We start from the raw sequence: 23,469 nt of genomic DNA, 5'->3' as shown, positions 1-23,469 counted from the left end.
TGTGCAAATGGTTAAAAGTGGGGGCCAACAGATGCAAGAGACTTTAATGCTATCTTTCTTTTTTTTTTTTTTTTTTTTGGAGGGGGGGGGGGGAAGGGAAGAAGTATTGAATGTTGGTAATGTTTTATGTGTGTGGTCCCATGAGTAATGATTGAGACCCTGTTTACAGTGCGAGACTCGGCCGCGGCTGAGCCGCGGCCGAGCCCGCTTTCATTTCAGTGTAAACGCGCAAAAGGCCAAATGCGGGGCCAAAATTGGCCGCGCAGGCCGCGCATTTGGCCACGCTCTGGAAGTGGTCTCAGCCGAGCCCCATCCTTTTCTCAGTGTAAACGCAAACTGGGCCAAATGCGCGGCCAATTTTAGTCTGACTTCCAGACCCTCTGCCCGTACTATTTCGCTATTCAGGATATTAACCCCCTCAACGTCGAAAACTAGTGTAGTTTAAGGTGGTTTTGTCCTACAAAGGATTTTTCCTTCGGCAAAGGCCTTTGCCCGAACGGCGACTTCGTCGCCACGGAATCCAGTAGGCAAAGGGTCTGAAAACCGGACTATACCAAATTGCGTTTTTTTACAAGCAGAGCGCCACTGCGACAAAATATTGAAAGGTTTGAATTAAAAGCGCGGCCGAGCCCGGCAGTGTAAACGGACGAAATTGCGGGGCTCGGCCGCGGCTCGGCCGCGGCTCGGCCCAGCCCCGCACTGTAAACGGGGTCTCAGTCTACTTTAGCATGTCCTGATGCTATCAACCCAAGTATATAGTATTCGTGCTGAATATACGAGCAAGGAATGCCAACTGTTCATCCAAGAGGGCTACAAAAGCCAGGTCTGGAATTTATGAAATGTTTTTGTTCGTTGTTGAGGTGTTAATGAAATTTGGAAATTCCCAGTGATAATAGGATGGAAGCTACCACGTCTTAGGATATCATATGCGGTGTTGAAACACACTTCCTATAGCATGTTGTGTGTGATGTTGCTATGGTAATATCTCCTACCAACTACTCAGGGAGAGAAAGATAGGGGGAGGGAGGATGAGAGCTGTCCGTGACAAACAGCATTAATTATTGCATCGTTTAGCTGTTATTGTCGTGACCACTTGAAGCCTACCTAAGTCATAACACATTTCATATTGGCAATAAGTAGCGTGGGATCCGTCATACCCTTGTGACAGTTTGATGTGTGATCAGGACATAGCCAATTCAGAAATGGTGCTAGCTGATTAAGCATGTGACAGTGCAATGTCTTTGTATGATGTTTGTCTGACAGACCATTAATAGAATTATTTGGGATCATACAAAGAGAGATATAGAGTTAGAGAGAGAGATGGAGTTCGAGAGAGGTGTAGAGTCAGAGAGAGATATAGAGTTGGAGAGAGATAAAGAGTTGGAGAGAGATATAGAGTTAGAGAAATAGAGTTAGAGAGATACATAGAGTTAGAGAGAGATACATATATAGAGTTAGGGAGGGATATAGAGTTAGAGAGATAAAGAAAGAGAGATATATGGGAGAGATAGCAAGTTAGAGATATAGAGTTAAAGAGAGATGTAGAGTTAGAGAGAGATGTAGAGTTAGAGAGAGATGTAGAGTTAGAGAGAGATATAGACCTAGAGAGAGATATGTAAAGTTAGAGAGAGAGATATATAGTTGGAGAGAGAAAAAAATATGGAGAAAGATAGAAAGAGAAAGGGAGAGATGGGGCAAAAGAAATATGAACAGAAGAAGAAAGAGGGGGAGAGAGGAGGGAGACACAAATTCAGAAGCAGTTTTAAGCTGCTCTAATCCTGTGTGGTCAAGTAATTCTATATCTGAATATCCTCCCAGGGGTATTTGAGGCATGAGAATGATTGTTACTCTTCATAATCACAACATGTGATGCCACAAACATGGGACAGTGTATATGATATGTATGCTTTGAGAAAACAAGGCATAGTGTTGAAATATGCTATAGTCATGTTTGTCACAAGATTTCACATTATATCTCTTCAAGTTTTTTTTTTTTTTCAACTTATGGCATAGAATTTCCAAGACTTGTTCAAATCAAATTTTCATAATCTCAGTAATATAGAAAAGAAACTATCAGCAATACCCTGAATTCAGTAGTGCATCAAATTGTTTTGATGTGGCATTAGTGTACCCACTGTACATTTAATGTCACAGTGATAAAATTACACTGAAGTAGATGAAGATTCCAAGTTTTGATAACTCTGTCTTTCTCTTTTTTGTTTTTCTTCCACCTCCCTTCTTTTCTCTTCTTCTTAATCATTTTTCTCCATTCTCTTTTTCTTTTCCTTTTTCTACTTCTTCTTATTCTTTGGCTTCTTTTCTTTCTCCATCTTCTTCTACTTCTTTGTCTTCCTCCCTTTCTTATTGATCCTTCCCCCTCTCCATCTCTCCTGGTGCAACAGGTGATACCCCAGCTGATAGCCAGGATTGATACCAGACAGCTTGTGGGTCGTCTCATCCAACAGCTCCTCATAGACATTGGCAAGCAGCATCCACAGGTAAGGCCAATTTAGGAGGAGCCTTCTAAAAAAATTAATATTGGCAAAATTTGGGACATTAAAAATTGTAACATGTGTGCTTTCCATTTATACTGCAACAAGATATTGTAAAGTCATGGCTGAACATCATTAGGTTAATTGTTTTTTTATTGTTTTGTTTTGTTTGTTTTTTGTTGTTGTTTTGCATATGCCCAATCAGCTGGACAATTGAGTGCACACATTCACAATTTTGGAAAACCTGACTAAGATCTTGTACATCTTGTGCACAATGATGAAAATGCAAAATGTGTGGTCTCCCCTTCATCTTTCTTTTCTTTTATTTTCTTTTTTTTTTAAGGGGGAGGGGGTAGGGGGAGAAGGTAGTTACAAAAGCTGAGAGCTTGATACAAATGATTTTGAATAAGAAGACCATTCACCTTGTCCTGCTGGAACTGTGTACTAATCATATCTGTTTGTATTTTCCATTTCTCAAGGGGTACCCACCATTTGCATGTTTAGAGAAGAAAATGTTGAAGTCATTGAAAGTTTTCATGCTAAAAGGCAAAAGTGTCGTAGGTCTGGCTGAATCTTCGAGTTTCTGATTTGAGATGTTCCTTGAGCATATAATCAAGACCACTGTACCATCATTTAGTGTCATCATGTGTAGTTATTATTCTTTAAATCAATGAACCAGTTGTAAATATCTTTAATATCTGTATCCCCTTTCCTTCTTCTCAGGCCCTGATCTACCCCCTGACTGTGGCCTCAAAGTCGCAGAGCTCTGCCCGACACAATGCCGCCAACAAGGTGCTCAAGAACATGTGTGAACACAGCTACACGCTGGTCCAACAGGCCATGATGGTGAGAATGTCCATCAAAACTTTTCGCTCACATCAGTGATGTGAGAGTTTAGAGTTTAATCTGATTTCAGATTTTTTTTTTTTTACTCTGCCTAAAACCCATTCTAAAGACCTTTTGCAGTTCAAATGCATTGAAATGTTTACAGTTTAATGCACTTCGTAGTTTTCTACGTAAGTTTCAGATTTTTTTTCTTACATTTTTCTGCAAGTGCTCTCACAACCCTGTCACATCTCTGTCATGTTTTTTTGTTTTTCTTGTCACTGTTTTGCCATTCTAAATTATCCCTTCTCTTTTCCGTTCATTCACTTTTACTGCTACATAATGTTTAAAGCCAGTTTTGACTTCTAGAAATGAATGACTAGCATTCTTCCAGTGGAGGTTCCTCCCCCTATCTTGATTGAACTTTGAGCTTTTCACTTTGCTTGAATTTTCTGTGAGTGTTCATGAGACAGAACACCTGTGTAGCATTTAATGACTCTATTCCAACAGATGTCTTAAACTGAATCCACAGAGCCACACTGTTCTAAACTAGAAAAGCACTCTGAAAGTGTAGACCTCCGCCAAGCAGCAAATTTTCTCCCATACATGCGTGCTGAAAATCTTCAAATTTCCCAGTACATAGAAGCCTTTTGTTTACGTCATCAGCTTGCAGCTACGCGATGCCTCGCATAAGCAAAACATGCACTTTATTAGAGCACATATGCAGAGCTCAAATACACACAGCTTGAACTCTCAAGTTCATTGACTGTATCTCGCAAAAGATAAAAAATCTGTCAAAAATCCACACAAATTCCTGGTTCACTACAAAACTTAATCATCTGTTCCTTCTGTCATTATCAACTTTTCCTGCAAGTTTCATTCAAATCCATTCACAACTTTTTGAGCTATTTTGCAAACAGACAAACCAACGCCAATGAAAACATAACCTTCCTTTAATAGCGAAGGTAACTAATCATGAATAGTCAACATGGTATCACTGAGACAGGGCAAGCAGAATATGAGTGTTTCATCCAATTTTACTACAAGTTAATATTTTGATGACAGGAAGATGTTTTTTGCACTCTGCAAGAAGCACGTATTTCCTTTCTATACAGAGCTGAGATGATGCATAATGCTTTTGGGGGGCAACAAAATCTTGTATCTCCAAAACTGTCGTATGTTCAGGTGAGCAAAAAAGCATGGCAACCAAATCACTATAAATGACATCTCCTTTCCTTTGATATGCTGTTTTGGCTTCATTTATGGGGGTAAGACAGCTGGGTTTTGGACTAGGACATCACTGTATACGCCATATATTTCGCAAGTCTAAATTTGTGCAAATCTGGAATTCCCAACAATTTTGCAAATGGTTAAATTTGTGATCGTGGAGTCCTGTTTTGAATGGAGAAATGTACATGCGTACGTCACATCCACATCAGGATCAGAGTCAATATTTTTATGTGTCTTTAATTTCGCGATTAGCACCAGACTTGTGAAATTCACGAAAATAGAAACCTCGCAAAATATTTGGCGTATACAGTATTAACTGATTATCCAGCAATTAATCCCAAAAAGTGATTTTCTCCAAAATTTCAGATACAAAGTTTTGTCACCCCAGCAATGATGTGCTTTTTGTAGATGCGTTTCCAGGCTCGTTTAGTTGCATTTCACCTCAGCAAAAAAGAAAAAAAGATTGACACGATCTCCGTCTTTGGTCCATCAGGTGAGCGAGGAGCTGATCCGCGTCGCCATCCTCTGGCACGAGCTCTGGCACGAGGGACTGGAGGAGGCCTCCCGACTCTACTTCGGCGAGAGGAACGTCAAGGGGATGTTTGCGGTCCTGGAACCGCTCCACGCCATGATGGAGAGGGGACCCCAGACCATGAAGGAAACATCTTTCAATCAGGTACTGTAGGAAAAGTCTGGCGGAGAGAGACTAGTCTCATCGAGGGTGGGAATGGCTCAAAGAAACCTGAGAAGGTAGATTGATAGGTGTAGGGATTGATTTGTGGATGCGAAGCAACAATTGAGCAGTTGCAGGTGACAAAATTTGACCATTGCAAACCTGTCATGAATGTTTCTGTTTGATAATGTGTTTTAACCCTAATCAGGCTGGGGGGGGGGGGGGGGGGGGGGGGCGGAATCCGCCCCCCCTCGACGTTTTGCGCAATATCTTCGCAGCGCGATAAGCTCCCGCCGCGATGTTTCATGACTTTTTTCTTTCAAGTATCGCGCAACTTTTGAGACCAAAATTGTTGCGCCCGCGCGTACCGTTTCGACGTGACGCCCGTTCGAAAAAAATTTGTCAACCCCAAAATTGCTCCAAAACGTGATTTTGTGTACAAATCCAATGCAAATTGTGTTTTTTCAATTAATTCACATAAAAAATCATATCTTGACTTAGAATGGACGAAATTAATTTTTTTTAGCATAATAAAGCTTCGAAAAATGTGTGTGACAAATTTTGGCCAAAAAACAAACAAAAACAAAAGGTCGAAAAACAATGAAATACATAAGAAATAAAAAAACAATCAAATACATAAGAAATTGATTTCGATACAGATTTTTTTTTATCCTATGTCTCAGGAGAATGATATAAGAAACATTTTTAAAAAGAAATTAGCTTAATTAGAGCATTAATAAGTGATTTAGAACCCCAAACTGATTTTATGCATAAATTACAATGATTAATTAATATAAAATATAAGACCAGTTTTTTGGAGAAAGCAACCATACGTTTTGATAGTATACGTCGCGGGCGTCGCATGTGCCGATTTTCGGCGCGATCACGCGTTCCATAGGCGAGATCTGAAAGGGGGGCGGAATCCGCCCCCCCCAGATATGGCATAGCCAAAAAAGCCCAGCCTGATTAGGGTTAAAGAATAATAGTATGTGTTACTCAGAACGAGAATAATCTTCCTACTGACACTAACACATGCAGGTACATGTAGGTAGGTAAGTAGATAGATAGATAGATAGATAGATAGATAGATAGATAGATAGATAGATAGATAGATAGATTCAGTGTGGATAGATAGATGATAGATAGACAGATAACTGGATAGATAGATAAATAAATAGAAAGACATTCATTGGTATATAATTTGATAAATGGATGGATGAATTAAAAATGCTCAAGTAGATAGATAGATTGATATGTAGATAGATAGAGAAATAGATAGATAATAGATAAATAGATGGAAAGATAGGTACAGTGTATATTGATCAATCAGAGAGAGGGAGACAGATTCTAAAGTAGAGAGGTTAGGAGGAAGAAGAGAAATCAAAGATGACAGCGTTGTGAGAATGTGAGTGATCAATCAGCCGACAAATTCCTCTGTTTGATTAAAAAAAAACTCAATTGAAAAAAAAAGTGAAATTCATGATAGATAGTAATTACCACATTGTACCTACCTGTCAGTGTAATCACAAACACTCAGTATATCATGCAGAAATTTCTATGCCACCAATACCAGTGCAAACATGATATCTTGTTAAAGATCGGTTGACCTACTTCTAGACCTGTATTTATGTCATCACAAAATTGCATATGGTGACAAAGACACCCAGGTGCCACCAGCCCAGAAATCCAGCCTGACATGTCATGTTTGTAAACCTTGCTGCCTGAAACCCCTGCAGTTGAAAGATTGTTCTAACCTAGGTCTCCCCTTCCCGCTCACCTCCCCTCCCAAATGTCCCTTTCTCTTGCTATAAATGAAATGATTATGACAACTTTTAACAGTCCTCTTCAATTGGCATGCATAATCCAGACCCCCCCCCCCCCCCCATCCTGCACCTCCCTAAGCTATTCCATATTATGTCGCATGCCTGGCAAGGATTTGGGGGAAAAAAACCAAAATGTAGAAGTAAAAAACAGAAATCAATATACAATGGGACTTTGGCTGCAGCCATGCTACCACAAGACTTTGGCCTAATTATATCTTTATAAGGATAAGGCTGTTGTTTATTTTCAGGCACAGCTTTTTGGCAAAGTTTGCAGCAGATAGATTGGAAAATGATAAACATGGATGTACGGCAACATTAAAAATGTAATTCCTCTGTCACAACATTATCCCATATCTATTTATGTTTCATGTCTGGCAAAGTTAGGATTTTTATTTTTGTTTTATTAATATGTTTTTCAAATTGAGAAATTAAACAGTAATCCATGTATGACATTGTCTTGGCTGCACTCACACACTCAAATATAGTCCCAATTAAATGTTTATATTTTATTTTCTTATACATATATTTGGCAATATTTATCAGTATTTAACATGGAAAGAGTTGAACAGCAACATACAACACAAATTGCTTTGTTCCAACATTTAAATTTAGCAGACTGTTGGCCAGGACCAGTGAGTGCACAACATGTTTCAGGACACGCACGAATATTCATTGCAGGAAAAAAACTCCATCACTCAACTTGACCCTCCTGTTGTCTGTATATTTGGCAATAATAAACATTTCTTATTTTTACCAAGGATATTTACAGAAGACTTTTCTACTTGTTTAGTTACGTGCTAACTCCTAGGGTCATTGGGAAAGTGCACACCTACCTGGGTCAGATTTTGTTTTCTCCTTTTATCCAATGTTGCTGGAAACAGTTAGAAATAAGACTTAAAATAAAAAGAAATGGAAACATGACAAATTTTCAAACAGTAAGCCAGTTAGTTACCCTGAGAATAGGTTTATCATTATATTGAGGAAGAAAAGCAGTGAAAACTAGCCAACATGGTACACATTAAAACAAAAAATTAATCAAAGCTAACAGACACAGCAAGAAGTATGGTGATCATGTCAAGATGACAATATTCCTAATTCTGATTATGTCAATAGTGATAATGATGATAAATAGTGATGATTATAGAAGAAGAAAAGGTAGTCACAGTACCTGTAGAATAGTAGCAGTGGTACGTAGTAATAGTAGTAGTACGTGTAGTTAATAGCAGTAGCAGTAGTGGCAGTAGTGATGGTAGTGAGAGATTGGTGGTTGGAAGGACAGTAGGAGTACATGTTGTAATAGAAAGTACAGTGCCCTCCCATTATAATAAACGTGATTGTAACAAAATTTCAGTTACAACGAAGTGAAAATTCAGGCCGCAACCATATCTGCTTTATAATTTTTTATTGTTTATTTGTTTGTTTATAACGAACTTTCAATAGATTGAAAGAAAACTGAAGGTCCTAAGGACTTCGTTGTAACAGGAGTTCACTGTAGTGATGATATTGATGTAACTAGTAGTAGTGCTCCTTGTAATGACTGGGATACGTTCATCTCCACCAGGCCTACGGTAGGGACCTGATGGAGGCCCAGGAATGGTGCCGCAAGTACTCCCGGTCCAGGAACGTGAAGGACCTCACCCAGGCCTGGGACCTCTACTACCACGTCTTCAGGAGGATCTCCAAGCAACTACCTCAGGTAGGTTGGAGAGGGGGTTGGTTGAGCCTCTTTAACATTGGTCATCTCAAATCTGTACTTCTGCATGTTTGCAGAAAGATTTGAAAGTAGCCTGTTGAAGACGAGTCCCGAGTATACTCGGGCAGGTGTCTGTGGGAAATGTGTGTTGTAGCAAGATCAGCCCATCCTCAACGGGTTAAAGATGCATGTGTTTGAGCAATTGTATGCGAAAGAAAGCGACTTCACATTCCTGTTTCATCTTGTAACTTCTGTATTTTTGCGGGACAAAGTGTTTGCAGCTTTCCTGACAATGGCTTGGCAACCACAGGCCAACATCCCAGTATTTACAAGCTTGTACATTACTTCTAAAGACCCATGTGTGTGTGGATTCATGGGTGGCCCAATTACATGTGTAATTCATGGGTGGCCCAATTACATGTGTAATTCACTGCCCACTGGGGTACATTTCAAGCCATATATAGCACCGGTCAGTGAATATGTGCATTGAAGTGTACGCTCATTGCTAATGTTCCCATCCAGTCGAGATTCTTCAGCTTTGTGTATACTTAACTCTTAATGTGCCAGGCCCAAAACCCCTAACGTGCCAGAGGTTTTTACCTAACGCCAGAACGTTTCGATACTGCACTGACAATGAAATTTAAAACCGCCATATCTCTGAAACTATTGACTGTTTTGAATTGAGTTCTACACAACATATATCAAGAAATGTTTGTTCTTTCATGTCATGTAGTCAGTTTGGCATGGTATCTATCTGAACCTGAAATATTGCAGAAATAATTGATACATCAGAAAAATTATTAGCAATTTCTGTGTAGTATGGAAAAAAAGAGTCAGTCATGTTTTTTCTTCAATAGAACGCTCCCTTGACTCTGTGAGAAAGTTTTAGAGCAACATCATTTCAAATGATTTCAAAATTGCGTTCTAGAATTGTATGATTCCAAAGATACTAGCTGTTTATTTTGTCTCAGCAATTTCTCTTTCTGCCTCTGTAATTCATTCCCAAATCTGAGTCCTTTAGTCCCAGATCCTGTATTTGAAACTAAAGTGATTGTCCCGGGCCCTGGAAGAGTGTCTTTTGTCCACTTGAGAAGGAAGAGCCTACTAATCCTTCTTTTGTCTAAGCGGACCACGGGCGCAGGTACTCTATTGAAATCGGTCTTTGTCCACGTGCAATTCCTATGCTAGCGTGGGGACGATTAGTGACGTTCACCAAAACAAAAGGATGAAAGACTTGACCGATGACCCTCTTTGAAGGACAAAATCAAAAGAGCTTCCTGCAGGACAGCAGCCAAGCGGAACAATGCGACTGGAACCGCATAGACAATACACGCAGATTCAATAGCATACTCACGTGTGGTTTACCAATGAGACTTTTGATCCATACACATCTTGCAGAGGGTGCGCTCTCTGCGGATTTTCCCGACACGAAAAAAATACATCTAGCTGAAAAATCGTGTAATTACTCAAAATTTTCTAATGTAAGCATGCTCCCATTTTTAGTGGAAACGATGGCTATGCTAATCAGCTACTACTACATATCATTAACAGTTTCTTGGTGTAACACATTACGGTACCAGAAGAACTTAAATGATCAATGTTTTTCTCGCTCTTCTTAGTCGCCGATCGGCGACCATGGCACGTCAGGACTAAGGTTGCCGTTCGGCGACCATGGCACGTTAAGAGTTAAAGGCATAATCTACCATTTGCAGATGAAACAAAAACCCAGCATTAGCGCTTTAAAGTAGTTCTAAAATGTGAGTTAGGGACAGAATCAATCACTGTAAAAATTTGAATTGGTGAAATCGATGTTAAGTATTGTTAAATATACAAAATGTGAACAATAGTTATGATATTCTTATTATTATGATATTATGATTTCCAGACTAAACCGTCTACAGCTTGGGTTTTATTGAAAAAAATACAGATATCTCCTTATATTTTAGGCTTTATTGCTAAAATTGTATAATGATAGGATGTTCTGTAGTACAACAGACCTACACATATGCATTAATTGTCACATCTTGAAATTCTTTTAAATCACTGTTCCCAAAGGTAAACAGGACCTTTAACTTGTCGAGGATGAGTCCCGAGTATGCTCGGGCAAGTGTCTATGGGAAATGCGTGTTGTAGCAAAATTAGCCAGTCCTCAATGGGTTAGTACACATAGATCAGTTTTGAAGCTTTTCAGAATATGTTACAGGAATTCTTGAATATATCCGAGCCAGGCCTGTAAGCCTTTCCACTCGATGGTATCCCCACACTTCTGGATCTGTGAAGCTGATAATTTCTTTGCTAAGTCAAGGTTACTGTTGGCCATGTTACCTTGACTTGGCCAAAAGGGGGCAGCATTCCATTAGCAAGAAGGGCATGTTCAAGAAAGACAATTTAAGTCCATGCATCTGGCTTTACCGGCGTGACTGTGACTTTAAAGTGTACACTGCATAAGCAGGTATTTTTGCATACGGTATGTTCTCACGAATGAGGAGGTCACTATCATTTTCATGGGATTTTTTAAAATGATTTAATACCGAGGCTATTATACAATATAAGTACACTATTATCCAAACGCAAGGGGACATTTTCACATTTTTCTAATTTTGCGGTCTGCCACTGATTTGTGAAATTTGTGCAAATAACAGCCTGTACAGTGCCTTAATTCCAGGAAAGAGCTTAATAAGATTCAATGAAGATATTTGTATATATTATATCTATTTGTGTGCACACCCACACACACACACACACAGACACACACACACACACACACAGACACACACACACACACACACACACACACACACACACACACACACACACACACACACACACACACACAACCTTTGCAAACATTCTCTCCCATTCTCTTTAACTCTCTCCCTCTCCCTCTTATGCTCATTCTTTTCTCTCTCCTTCCCTTCCTCTTTCTTTTTCCTTTCACACATACATTGTAAACACATGCTTACAGTTACACTCTCATTTTCTTCTTACTCCTTTCCTTCTACCCCTCCAGTTAACTCAGCTGGAACTCCAGCTGGTCTCCCCCAAGCTCCTCATGTGCCGTGACCTTGAGCTGGCCGTCCCGGGCACCTACGACCCCAACCGGCCCGTGGCCAAGATCCAGCGGGTCCAGTCCACCCTGCAGGTCATCACGTCCAAACAGCGCCCTCGCAAGCTCAGCATCTTTGGTAAGATTAAGACGTGGTTTGAAGATAGGAGATTATTGGAGAACATAGGTTTGTAACTTTTGATATCAAATGTAGAACTTGCAATCCCAGAACTCGCACAGTAACAGTTTCAGTAGGTTCTTTCAGAGGGAGATATATAGATGCATTTTTACTTTCCATTTATTGTCTCTTGCGTCAGGATATGCTTGCACTAACAAATTTATTGATTTCTCCCAGCATATTACCACTTTCAACGTGCAATTGCTGTCATAGAATTACAGAGAAGACAAATTCCATTCTATTCCATTACTACTATTCAGCATAGTAGGTGTTGATAATAATAAATGACTTTATTGAAAAAGCTGGCATGGATGATATACATTATCAAATATGATCCATTACTGATTACTGATTCGATCCACTTGAGGTAGAACAGTGCAGAAGTACATTGTCAACTGCGTTGAACTTCTACTTATTGCACATTTACACTAGTTATTCGATTTCTACTCACTTCACATTTATGTAGTACCAGTTTCTAATGGACTTTGGGAGGGGTACCCAGATGCTAATTTAAATGAATTTCAAGCTGACGGGATAATCCAGGTTTCAATCTACTCTATGTGTGGATAGATACAAATACAATTTGTGTAGATTGTATGGCGTGGGTCTGATGTTTGTGGGATTCATGAAATGATCTGGTATCCATGTTTCTCCTTTCTCATAGGGAGTGATGGGGCAGAGTTCATGTACCTTTTGAAAGGTCATGAGGACCTGAGGCAGGATGAGAGAGTGATGCAGCTCTTTGGCCTGGTCAATACCCTACTGGCCAACAACCCGGACACCTTCCGCAGACATCTCAAGTAAGATCTGTGTTCTGCTCTACATATCCATCATGGCCGCCTTCTTGCTGCTTCTTATTATCTTTCCAGTTTTTTGTTTTGCACATATGAGTTTTGCTTATTTGTGCTTGTAACAACACCACAAATTTTCTTTTCAATTTTCATAACTTCAAAGTCATTTCATGAAAAACAGTAGACAATTTCTGATAATATTTTCAAGAGTAGCCATCAGTGAAGTCACATTTGTTCATCTATTTTTGATGTTGTTTTTCACGCTTCCAGTTACTGATTTTATACAGTAGAATCTTTTTCTTTGACACATCTCAACGTCAATTCTTTCTTTATTTATTTCTGTCTCACATCATTCCTTTTTATTGGCATCTTGTATCATTCCATGCACATTTGTTACACTGTGAATTCAGGTTATCAAATTTAGTTGAGAATACCATCGTGATTTTCAGACTATCTAGCTGCAATATGCTGTTGAATATCTGTTTCTGTTCATGTAGCATTCTTGAAATCTCTGTGGAGATATCATGAGGTCACTTGTTTTCTGCCTTCTTGCGCTTTTTTGCTTCTGAACTTTCTCAATGCAGTCACACTGCAAGTTTGTATCTCTGTAACCCTAACCTTACACAGTGTAGGCCAGGATAGTCTGTTGCAATTACAAATATATAATCCTCACATGTGGGTGTGAATTTAGGAGAATTAAGGCACATGTAAAAGGGTACCTGCGTAAGGATGTGTAAAAAAGCTTTTCATTGAAAATAAAAGATGATTTTTGTATCACAAATTTAGTGGATTCTTCCATTTAGAAGTTGACAATTTTAGCAGTCCTTCGGTGAATGCATCAAAAGAGTGTAATGATAATTCTAACTTACTGTTTGTTTTCTACATCCCCTGAACAGTATCCAGCGGTATGCAGCCATACCCCTGTCCACCAACTCAGGTCTGATCGGCTGGGTGCGTCACTGTGATACCCTCCACACCCTCATCAGGGACTATAGGGATAAGAAGAAGATCCTCCTCAACATTGAACACCGCATAATGCTCAGGGTACGTTACCTCAGCCATATTATGTAATGAGTTTAGCATGCTTGTTATTTGCTTACAGTCATGTACTTCTACAGAAAGAGGTACATTTCAAGTTAAGACCCTTGTTTCATCTATTTGCATCGATTTACAGTGATTTTTTGCATTTACATCAACAACAAAAAATAGTATCGTGTTCTTTCTTTCATCAATGTGATGCACTTGCCAAAAAAATATACTCATATCCCATATCCCAATACTTGTAGAGGGAAACATCGATTGATAATTTTTATGTCATGGTCATATAATGTTCTGTGATGTTCAGATTGCAGTTTTGTTAACATTTATAATGAATAGATTATCTTTTTGCAACTGATTGACAAATTGCCCTACATCGACATAAATAAGCACTGAATTGATCAGTCTTTTAGTAGTAGCCAGGATAAAAAATCATGGGCGTACATATTCGAGCAGGATATTTTTTATCTTGGCTATTACGCACTGATCAATTCAGTGCTTATTTACTTCGATGTAGGGCAATTTGTCAATCATTTGCAATGAAAACATCTCGATGGAAGAATTTCATGAATTAGAGTATCAAAACTGCTTGAAAACTAGACAGATTTTAGTATCAATTCTGTGGTTCTGCAAATCATGAAGACATCAATAAGAAAAGCCCTTGCATGACCACATTCTCACAGTCATTTTGCAAGTTTTATCATAGCAAGGTCTCACACACTGTACCCCCTCTGAACTATAGATGGCGCCAGACTACGAGCACCTGACCCTCATGCAGAAGGTGGAGGTGTTTGAGCACGCCCTGGACTACACCCAGGGTGATGACCTGGCTAAGCTGCTCTGGCTCAAGAGCCCCAGCTCCGAGGTGAGATAGAGCAACGTGGTCCTAAAATGAATTCCTCCAGTAGATATTCATTTCACTGAGAAATTCCTACACAGAGTTACAAAAGCAAAACTACAGACAAACCAAAGCAATACAGATCACAAATACACATAATAGTCAAGAAAGGATGATATTAGTGAATGGCCACAATTCTTTGTATTCATATGCGTCTTTTGATGGAGATAAGAAGTTTGGGAACAGTAGAACATACAGATGCTTCCACAAACCTACAATACCCTTGTGAATACATTTGATGTTTAATAGGGCAAGAAGGTCATTGATGCAGTAAACACAAATCCATGAAGTTTGTACTAAAGCAGCTGATAGTGTGCAGTGGGGGTAGAAAGGTGAAGAGGAAGAAGAAAAAGAAGATGGAGAAGAAGTTGTCAAAGAAGAAGAAGAAAAAGAAGAAGAAGAAGAAGAAGATGGAGAAGAGGAGGAGAATGAGAAGGAAAAGAAAGAGGGAGAGAAAGAAGAAGGAGATGATGCTATGCACACATTGTTGATTGATCATTCATGGATATCACATACCACTGTGCATTTACATGGCATGTGGTACGCTCTGCATATTTTAGACTTTCCCAGACAAGAATAGATAAACAGTTATTGTTGCTGTACAACAGAAATTATGTAAGATTTGCTTGACTCACCTAGTATAGATACTGGTAAGATGAACAGAGTAAGCTATAATACAGACTGCTTCAAGCATTGTTCTAATATTTGTCATGCTCAATGCCCCCTCCACCTCCCTCCCTCCCTTTCCCCCCAAGGTCTGGTTCGAGAGGAGGACCAACTACACCCGGTCACTGGCCGTCATGTCCATGGTGGGCTACATCCTAGGGCTGGGTGACCGGCATCCCTCCAACCTCATGCTTGACCGCCTCACCGGCAAGATCATCCACATCGACTTCGGCGACTGTTTCGAGGTGCGGTGTCCTAGAAGACCTGATCTTTCGATGATGATGATGATGATGATGATGATGAAACAGCATTTACAGTTTATAGCACCATTTATCTGTAGAAACATTCAAAAACCCCAGCTTCCACAATGTGTCACACATCATCCACAAAGTTGTTGAAAAAGATAAGTCTTCAGTTTGGATTTGAAGGTATTAAGGCTGTTACAATTCCGAAGCGAGACTGGTAGAGAGTTTCACCGCAAATGTGTGTTAAAACAATTCATAGACTCTGTGTACAGTGTTAATGCCCTTCTGGCAACAAGCCAACAAAACATGATACTAGATCCAAGTTTAGGGGACTTGTTTGTAGGACTGCCAAGCATCAGTTGAGTTTATGGTGGAGCTAGGGCAGTCTGGACTATTAACCTCTTTATGTGCCATGGTGGAATCTGTTTTTTCAAATCAATATAATATTTATACATTTTTGTTAAATTGTAGACGAAGTAAGCAAAGTTGTAGTGAAAATGCCAAGCTTTGCATTGATGTAAATTCTGTGATACATCTATAATTGTTTTTCTTTCAAATGCCCGGTAGATACATTACTGTAGATGTATGACTTTTGCACACAAAGCAGTGACAGAAACTTAGAATTTGCACGCAAATCCAGTATAAAACATTGCTTGTTAGTCATTCACCACATAAAATGCGAGCTGTAGACGAGAGGAACGCAATCGCATGAAATGCTTTCGTTGTACTGTGGCATTTGGCAACTTATCGATCGGATTGGGCGGGTTTGTGCATTTGAGCAGAATATGCGAAGTTGGCACACTGTCGACTGAGTTGGGTGTGCGAACATGGCACATAAAGAGTTAATACCCACCACAAACACCATCAACTTTTTACATAATTTCCGATTTGATGAAATATGTACCGTTTAATTTGTTTGGTTTGGCTGAATTTACATTGTATTTGACCAAACTTGTACTTGGAACTAAATTACCCTTCAATATGAAATGCATGTGGATGGTCTGTACTTTAATTGATGACCCTTGCGGTGTTGTCTCATGGCAGTGGAACATGAGGCAGGATGTTGTGATGGTGGTTGTTGTTGTCGTTGATGCAGGTTGCCATGACGAGAGAGAAGTTCCCGGAGAAGATTCCCTTCCGCCTCACCAGGATGCTAATCAATGCGATGGAGGTGAGATGACATGTGGAATTTCCCTTCTGTCTGTGCTCCTATTGATTATGATTGTCTGTCTGCATATCTGTTTCTTCTTCTCTGCTCTGCCCCCCCCCTTTCTCTCCCCTCCCCTCCTCCGTGTCTGTCAGTCTGTTTTGTCTCATCTTGTCTTCTGTCCTTCTGACTCATGAGGTTTCATGGAGACAAGATGTTTAAATATATTCAAGTTTCCCTTTGTCTCCTAATCTTGCTTGTCAATTAATTTATATGTACATGTATCTACTTCTCTCTCTCTCTCTCTTCTCTTTCTCTTCTGATGTATCCCATGATATCAACAGGAAGAGATGCTCCCCTGTTAATGTTCATCATCTGTTTCTCTGTTTTTATGTCTCGTCTAATTCTTGTTTTTCTCTCACACATACATCTTCACTCCCCCTTCCTCTGTTTCGTTCTGGAGTTTCTCGTATTCATCTCATGAAAAAAAAAAAAAGTTGCTCATCTCTCATTATCTGCTTGCAACTCACATGCAATACACAGTTTGCCTTTCAAAGCTTTGTGGATCATGATAAAAGATTATGAATCCGTTAAATATGACACATGTGTTCTGTTGAAAAATGAACAGATTGTGGAATTGGATTGGATTGGGTTGAATTGAATTGATTTGAATTGAATTGAATTGAATTGGATGGGATTGGATGGGATTGGATTGGATTGGATTGGATTGGATTGGATTGGATTGGGTTGGATTGGGTTGGGTTGGATTGGATTGGATTGGATTGGATTGGATTGGATTGAATTGAATTGAATTGAATTGAATTGAATTGAATTGAATTGAATTGAATTGTTTTCTTTTCCATTCCACCCCCCCCCCCCCCCCCACACCCCAGGTGACCGGTATTGATGGTAACTACCGCATCACCTGTGAGAGTGTGATGCAGGTGTTGCGGGAGCACAAGGACAGTATCATGGCTGTGCTGGAGGCCTTCGTCTACGACCCGCTGCTCAACTGGAGACTGATGGACAGTGAGTGAACTTTCCGCTCCGTTCCAGCATTTGACAGATTAGATTTTCCCCCCAGAAGGCCAGTTCTGGATGTGCTCTTGGTTGGACTGTTACGAAAAAAAATGCATGTCGTAACAACTTAAAATCATTGTCAATGATTTTTGTACATAGGCTGCTTCAGGTTGTCCATGGTTTGTTTTCAATATTTTAAACGTACTTGACCAATCTTTATGACCTTGCAACACTGTCGTTGTGCGAAGCTTGACTCCTCTTTATTTGAATGTTTGTCACATTATCTTTCTTCATCTGTAGCTCTGTCTCTTAGTGAGATTTTTTTCTGTTTATTTTATGTCAAAGAGAGACAAGCAAAATAAAAGAGAAAACTTGCCATGAAACGGGAAAGACCAGAAAATGGCAAATGATATGAATCACTATTCTTAGACTTTCCGTTGTTGAAAGTAGATGGAATGACTAAAAACTGGCTTGACTTGTTGAAGACTAGTCCAGAGTATACAATGTACATGGTACTTGGGCAGGTGTCCATGGGAAATGTGTGCAGCAAAACTCTTACAGTAAAATCAGCTTGTCCTGAACAGGTTAAACTCCTAAATGGCATTATGCTTAAGATGAGAATGAGCATTTCATGTATCTCCCCTTCTCTTTGCCATTTTCATTGCTCCACAGCTCCTAAGGGCAAGAGGTCAAAGGCCAGGTCAGGTGCTTACTCCACCAGCCAATCAGGGACAGGAGGTGAGTGGTTGTTGAGACCGATCTTTAAACATCACCGCGAATGTGCGTGGAAATAGTCACACATCTGTATCTCCTGACTTTGCAATTTTCAAATTTTTCATAGTCAAAAACTATCCATTAAAGTATAATTTATCTCACTTTGTAGTAAAACACACAGACGCACACATACCATAGAAATGTTGACAAAGCCAGCAACCAGAAGTAACATTATTGCAGGGAGTGGACAAAGATAAATGTGCGTGATATATCATGTTTCTCATGTAAATTTCATCATAAATGCAACTATTACTATATTATAAAGCTCTGAATATCGGACAAAAAAAAAATGAACATCAGAAAAAGAAATTATGTGAAGTCTTTATGTTCTACCATCCAAATTGTGAATAGTACTTCTCCTTTAGATGGCATTCTAAGCTCTGAATGTAAATGAACTCTTACAGACTTGCTGGACAACGTTGATATGGAGACACCCAAACAGAAGAAGCTGACAGGACAGGCAGACTCCAGCGTGCAGTCCCAAGGTAAGGGAGAAGAACGGGGATACCCATGAAAGATGCTAACTTCTCTCTCTCATTCAGGTGTCCTATGGATGTTGTCCTTCCTTATGCTGTTTGGCTAGTTGTGTTGAGCAATATGTACATGTATTTAGAAGAAAGAGAGAGAGCATGTACATGTAATGTTCTCAAAGCTCTGTTCTTAAATTCCCCTTAATAGGTAGGAGTCCTGATCAAGAGATAGTGAACAGTTATTGCAACAGACATGAATTTGAATTTACCCAGGGATTCCAACTTCGATAGATTTCCCTTACCATAATACAAATATAGTTTTAAATAGCCGTGTATGTTTATGTAGATATCACTCTTATTGTATTATTCTCCCATTATGTCTCATCAGTTCAGACACATTTGATGCTTCACAATACTTAATGAACTGTAAGCAGTTAGATTGATATTAGATTTTCTGTCTTTATTTTGGGGATAACTAGAGATACTAATCATGTTCTGATCTACATTTGTGCCACAAAAATAGGACAGGAATGTTTTTGCAGTCCTATAATGCTGTGTACTATACCTCCACCATGGGAGGAGGTTATGTTTTCATTGGCGTTTGTTTTTTTGGTTTGTTAGTTAGTTTGTTTGATTGTTTATTTGTCCTTGTGCGGAATAACTCAGAAAGTTACAAAGGGATTTGGATGAAACTTATGGGAAAGACTGACAATGACACAAGGAACAGATGATGAAATTTTGGTAGTGATCGGGGAATTTTTATGAATTTTGTGAAGGATTTTCGTTATTTTGGCAGGTACCAGTGTAGGGTCAGTGAACTTGGGAGTTCAAGCTGCACATTTTTTAAGTGTTTATATGCACACCAAAGTGCGTGCTCTAGTTTCTGCTAAGGCAAGGCGCACCGCGCAGCTGCGAGTTGATGACGTAACAAGGGCTTCTGTATTGGGAGATACTTGCAGCATGCATATTACGTATAGGTGGAAATCACTGGTCTGTATAGAAGAACAGGATCTGTGGTAGAAATGAGCTGCCTGGCGGAGGTCTAGTGTTTCTCTAATTTCGGTTGTTGTTATGTTGTATATTTTATTTGCTGTCACTGTAAAAGTGGAAATTTTCGCGCATTTCGCGCAACCAGAAACTAGCGTGAAAATAAAAGCATGCGAATATTTTTGCTTGCCATATGTTCCTGTGCGTGATGTCTTGATTCCGCGGAATTAAAAACACGCGAAACTCTTCTTACCCGGCCAAGCGCGAAAAATTAGTCACGCGAAAATATCCACTTTTACAGTACTTTAGTTTCATAGTGATACTATGGATCATCGTTTCCATGTCTCTTTCATGCTTGTCTGACAGACGGAGAGCCAGGTGTTCAGCCTGAAGCCCTCAACAAGAAGGCCATCTCCATCATCAACAGAGTCAAGGATAAACTGACAGGTGAGAGCCTTTAACAGACCAAAACTCCATGATGTCCAGGTGACATCAAGTCCATGTGTTATCTACATGGAGCAGTAATTATTATCTTACTGGTACGCTGTGTCATGAATATATTTATTTGTACAAAGTAACTGTGGCCCATTCGGCCCATGTTGGAAAAAGATGGATCGAGACTGGGACGCAATGGTGCTTGAGGCGAGGGAAGAATAACTTTCACTAATGCCAACTTAAAGTTATCATTCATATGACATCATCACAACATCAACAGAAATACAAATACACAACAGTCTACTTGTCCCAGAATACTAATTCAGCAACTCAACAATCTCTTGTTGAAGAAACAGTGTTAACACTTGTCTAGATCTTCCTTAGTTAACAAAAAACTTTTTTTCTGATTGTTTTGTATGATTGATGTGTATTATTAAATTTATGTTCTCAATCAAACTCCTCTTTTAATACTCCTCCATCTTGCAGGATGTGACTTCTCGACGGACGACCCAGTAGACGTACCCACCCAGGTGGAGCTTCTCATCCAGCAGGCCACCTCCCACGAGAACCTGTGTCAGTGTTACATCGGATGGTGAGTACCAAGGGGACCCAAGATTTCCCCCACCTCCTCATCCCATCCCCAGCCCCTGCCCTTGGCACATTGTTCATTAGATCACCCCCTCATGTATATTCTCTCATGCACTTGGCCATGATCCAGAAACCTCTTATTATCTCACGCACATTATCATCCCAAAACTGAGCAGTGATTGTGGAGAAATTGTAATGGGATCTAGTGTGATTTCAAGAGTCAACAAGTCTACTTCTAGAGAAGTTCACCTTAAAATGGTAGGAAATATATATACATGTATTTAGGTTCTTTTGCCTCTAATGTGTAGTTTGGGTTTAAAGGGTTAATGTGTATGGTGAACCCCAAAGGGTGCTGGTAGAAGCCCCCCTCATAGGACCTTCCCTCTTAGAGACCTACAGTGTAGATCTTCAGAAACAACTGTGCCTGGAAGTTGTGTTTGAAGTTGTTTTCAAACATTTCGTCACTGATTAACCGACTGCAGAGCATACAGTGTTTTGACTAGTGAAGCATGTCCAAGTTAACCATAAATCTTTTGCGTGTGCCATTCCCACAAATTGAATTTCAGTTCGATTTTGTCTTTCTTTGTGCCTCTGCACTCAAGAAACACTGCAGCACAGAGACATAATACTGCCTCAAGTACAGCCTTGTCTGCTGCCATTTAATTCCCCTTATCCCTTTTTATCAGCTTTGCTGAAGATATTAGCAAGCATACAAACCTTTCCTGTAATCAGTCTACTGACAAACATTTTTCTGTGTGTCTTAATGAGTAACTGATTGCTTAGCATCAAACATTGAGAGAGGAGGACATAATGGAGATAGCATGTCAATTACACTTCAGATGGTAGAACAGAAAAAAAAAAGAAGAAGGGAAAAAAAATGATTACAGGTATAGGTCTTTTGGTATTTTTCTTTGTCTTTTTTATGTCTTTATTCATAAGTAAATTACCATCTTTGTACTATGTTTTACAGTGATGTTGTTTAGAATTTCAAAGCTCTGCATGAAAAAAGCAGAAGTAGATGAGTGTTAAACTGTGGCTGAATTATTTATTTCATTTTCTTTGAAGAAATACTCCCAAATGACATTGCTTTGACCCATTCTGCCTCAATTGGTTTCACCTGGCAATGCACGTGTAGGTGCTGACTGTCTTAGTAGACAATGCAGAATGAATCAAAGATCTTACCAGGGTTTGTGCGTAATATGCTGTGATTGCGAGTTTTTCATGTTACGTGTTGCTTTAGAACCAGGATGACCATCTCTTCCATGTTTCGTCTGTGTCTTGACTGTCTCTTTCAAAGACATGCTAACAGACTTGACATATTTCCTCTGCGTTTTGTTTTGTCTCACTATAAAGGTGCCCATTCTGGTGAGGAGATCGAAGACACAGACCATCCTCCCCAGAATTCTGGACTCCATCACATCCGGTGCACCTCACACCTCACTGGGGTCTGCCCCAGTCACTACAACAAGTGTGCAATGAAGCTCTTCAGCAGAATGGAGAGACATTTTTTATGTCTATGTTAAATGTTGATTTACTTCAAGAGTTGAAGGAATGAAGATGTGAATGTGAAAAGTTCTTACAGAGCAGCAATATGGTGCTCCAGGTATACTCAGAAATCTGTACAATACCAGCTCTCTCGTTTTAAGGAAAACAACAATTTCTGCACCCATAAGTCTGTAGGTATCAACGGTACGGTGTATTCGAATTAATTTCAAGGGGGGGGGGGGGGGGTTGCTCTGTCTTTATTTCTTATGCACAACATTGGCATCAATGTAAATCGAAGGCATTGACCACCAACCAAGCAGCAGTAGGACGCACCTGTTACGTTTTCCTATGTCAAGATGTCATCAACATATTAGGGAAACTACGTAGAAGCTTTAGGGTGGAGACAGTTGAAAAAGTGGTTTATTAACGGGATCCATACTGAATTCTGAAATGCCTATAGACTTAATATGCAGGACGCAAGGTTCCCATATGGAACGGTTTAAGATGATAGCATTGTTGACTTCCATGTGAAGATAAGAAGCACTGATATTCCTCTACAGAAGTGAACTAGCAGTATATGAATTAGAGCCATTTGCCTGTCTCTTTTGTCGTGAAACCATGTTATATTGTACCTCTCTAAATAAAATATTTAATATTTTCTTTTTTTGTGTGTGTAAGTTTACAATTCCTCGGTCAACTTATTAATGAAAGATTCAATGTACTTTATGTTTATTTTCTGGGAACTACTTAACCCTATTTCAGAAGCCCTGACAACTTTTTTTCTTCTTCTTCTTGGGGGGGGGGGGGTGCCTGAAGAGTCTCATCTTTAACATTTGTTTTGTTTTGTTGCTTTTAATATCAGCAGTGCAAAGTCTAGTCATAATGAAGATGCTTTGTTGAGAAGATTGTAAAATAGAAGATGGGAGAGTGGCAAGGAACCGATCAAATTGTTATGAGAGTAACTC

At 39.6% G+C, this 23,469-nt stretch overlaps 1 protein-coding gene across 1 annotated transcript; it reads left to right on the top strand.

Moving 5' to 3' along the window:
• The first annotated feature begins 2,404 nt into the window (after positions 1-2,404).
• On the top strand, positions 2,405-22,644 carry LOC139734719 (serine/threonine-protein kinase mTOR-like). The gene is made up of 16 exons (XM_071645512.1): positions 2,405-2,498; positions 3,216-3,338; positions 5,041-5,223; positions 8,605-8,739; positions 11,747-11,921; positions 12,625-12,760; positions 13,648-13,795; positions 14,532-14,654; positions 15,443-15,598; positions 16,695-16,769; positions 17,639-17,774; positions 18,438-18,503; positions 18,944-19,024; positions 20,363-20,443; positions 20,918-21,023; positions 22,373-22,644. Exons 2-16 carry the CDS (start codon positions 3,297-3,299, stop codon positions 22,386-22,388), a joined length of 1,659 nt encoding a protein of 552 aa, XP_071501613.1. The 5' UTR covers positions 2,405-2,498; positions 3,216-3,296; the 3' UTR covers positions 22,389-22,644.
• Positions 22,645-23,469: the final 825 nt, after the last annotated feature.

Source organism: Diadema antillarum, unplaced genomic scaffold, assembly GCF_040938485.1.
Source record: "Diadema antillarum isolate AM-2024a unplaced genomic scaffold, OU_Dant_1.0 seq00000546_RagTag, whole genome shotgun sequence".
NCBI classification, from domain to species: Eukaryota; Metazoa; Echinodermata; class Echinoidea; order Diadematoida; family Diadematidae; genus Diadema; species Diadema antillarum.
This window is presented reverse-complemented; position numbering and strand designations above follow the sequence as displayed.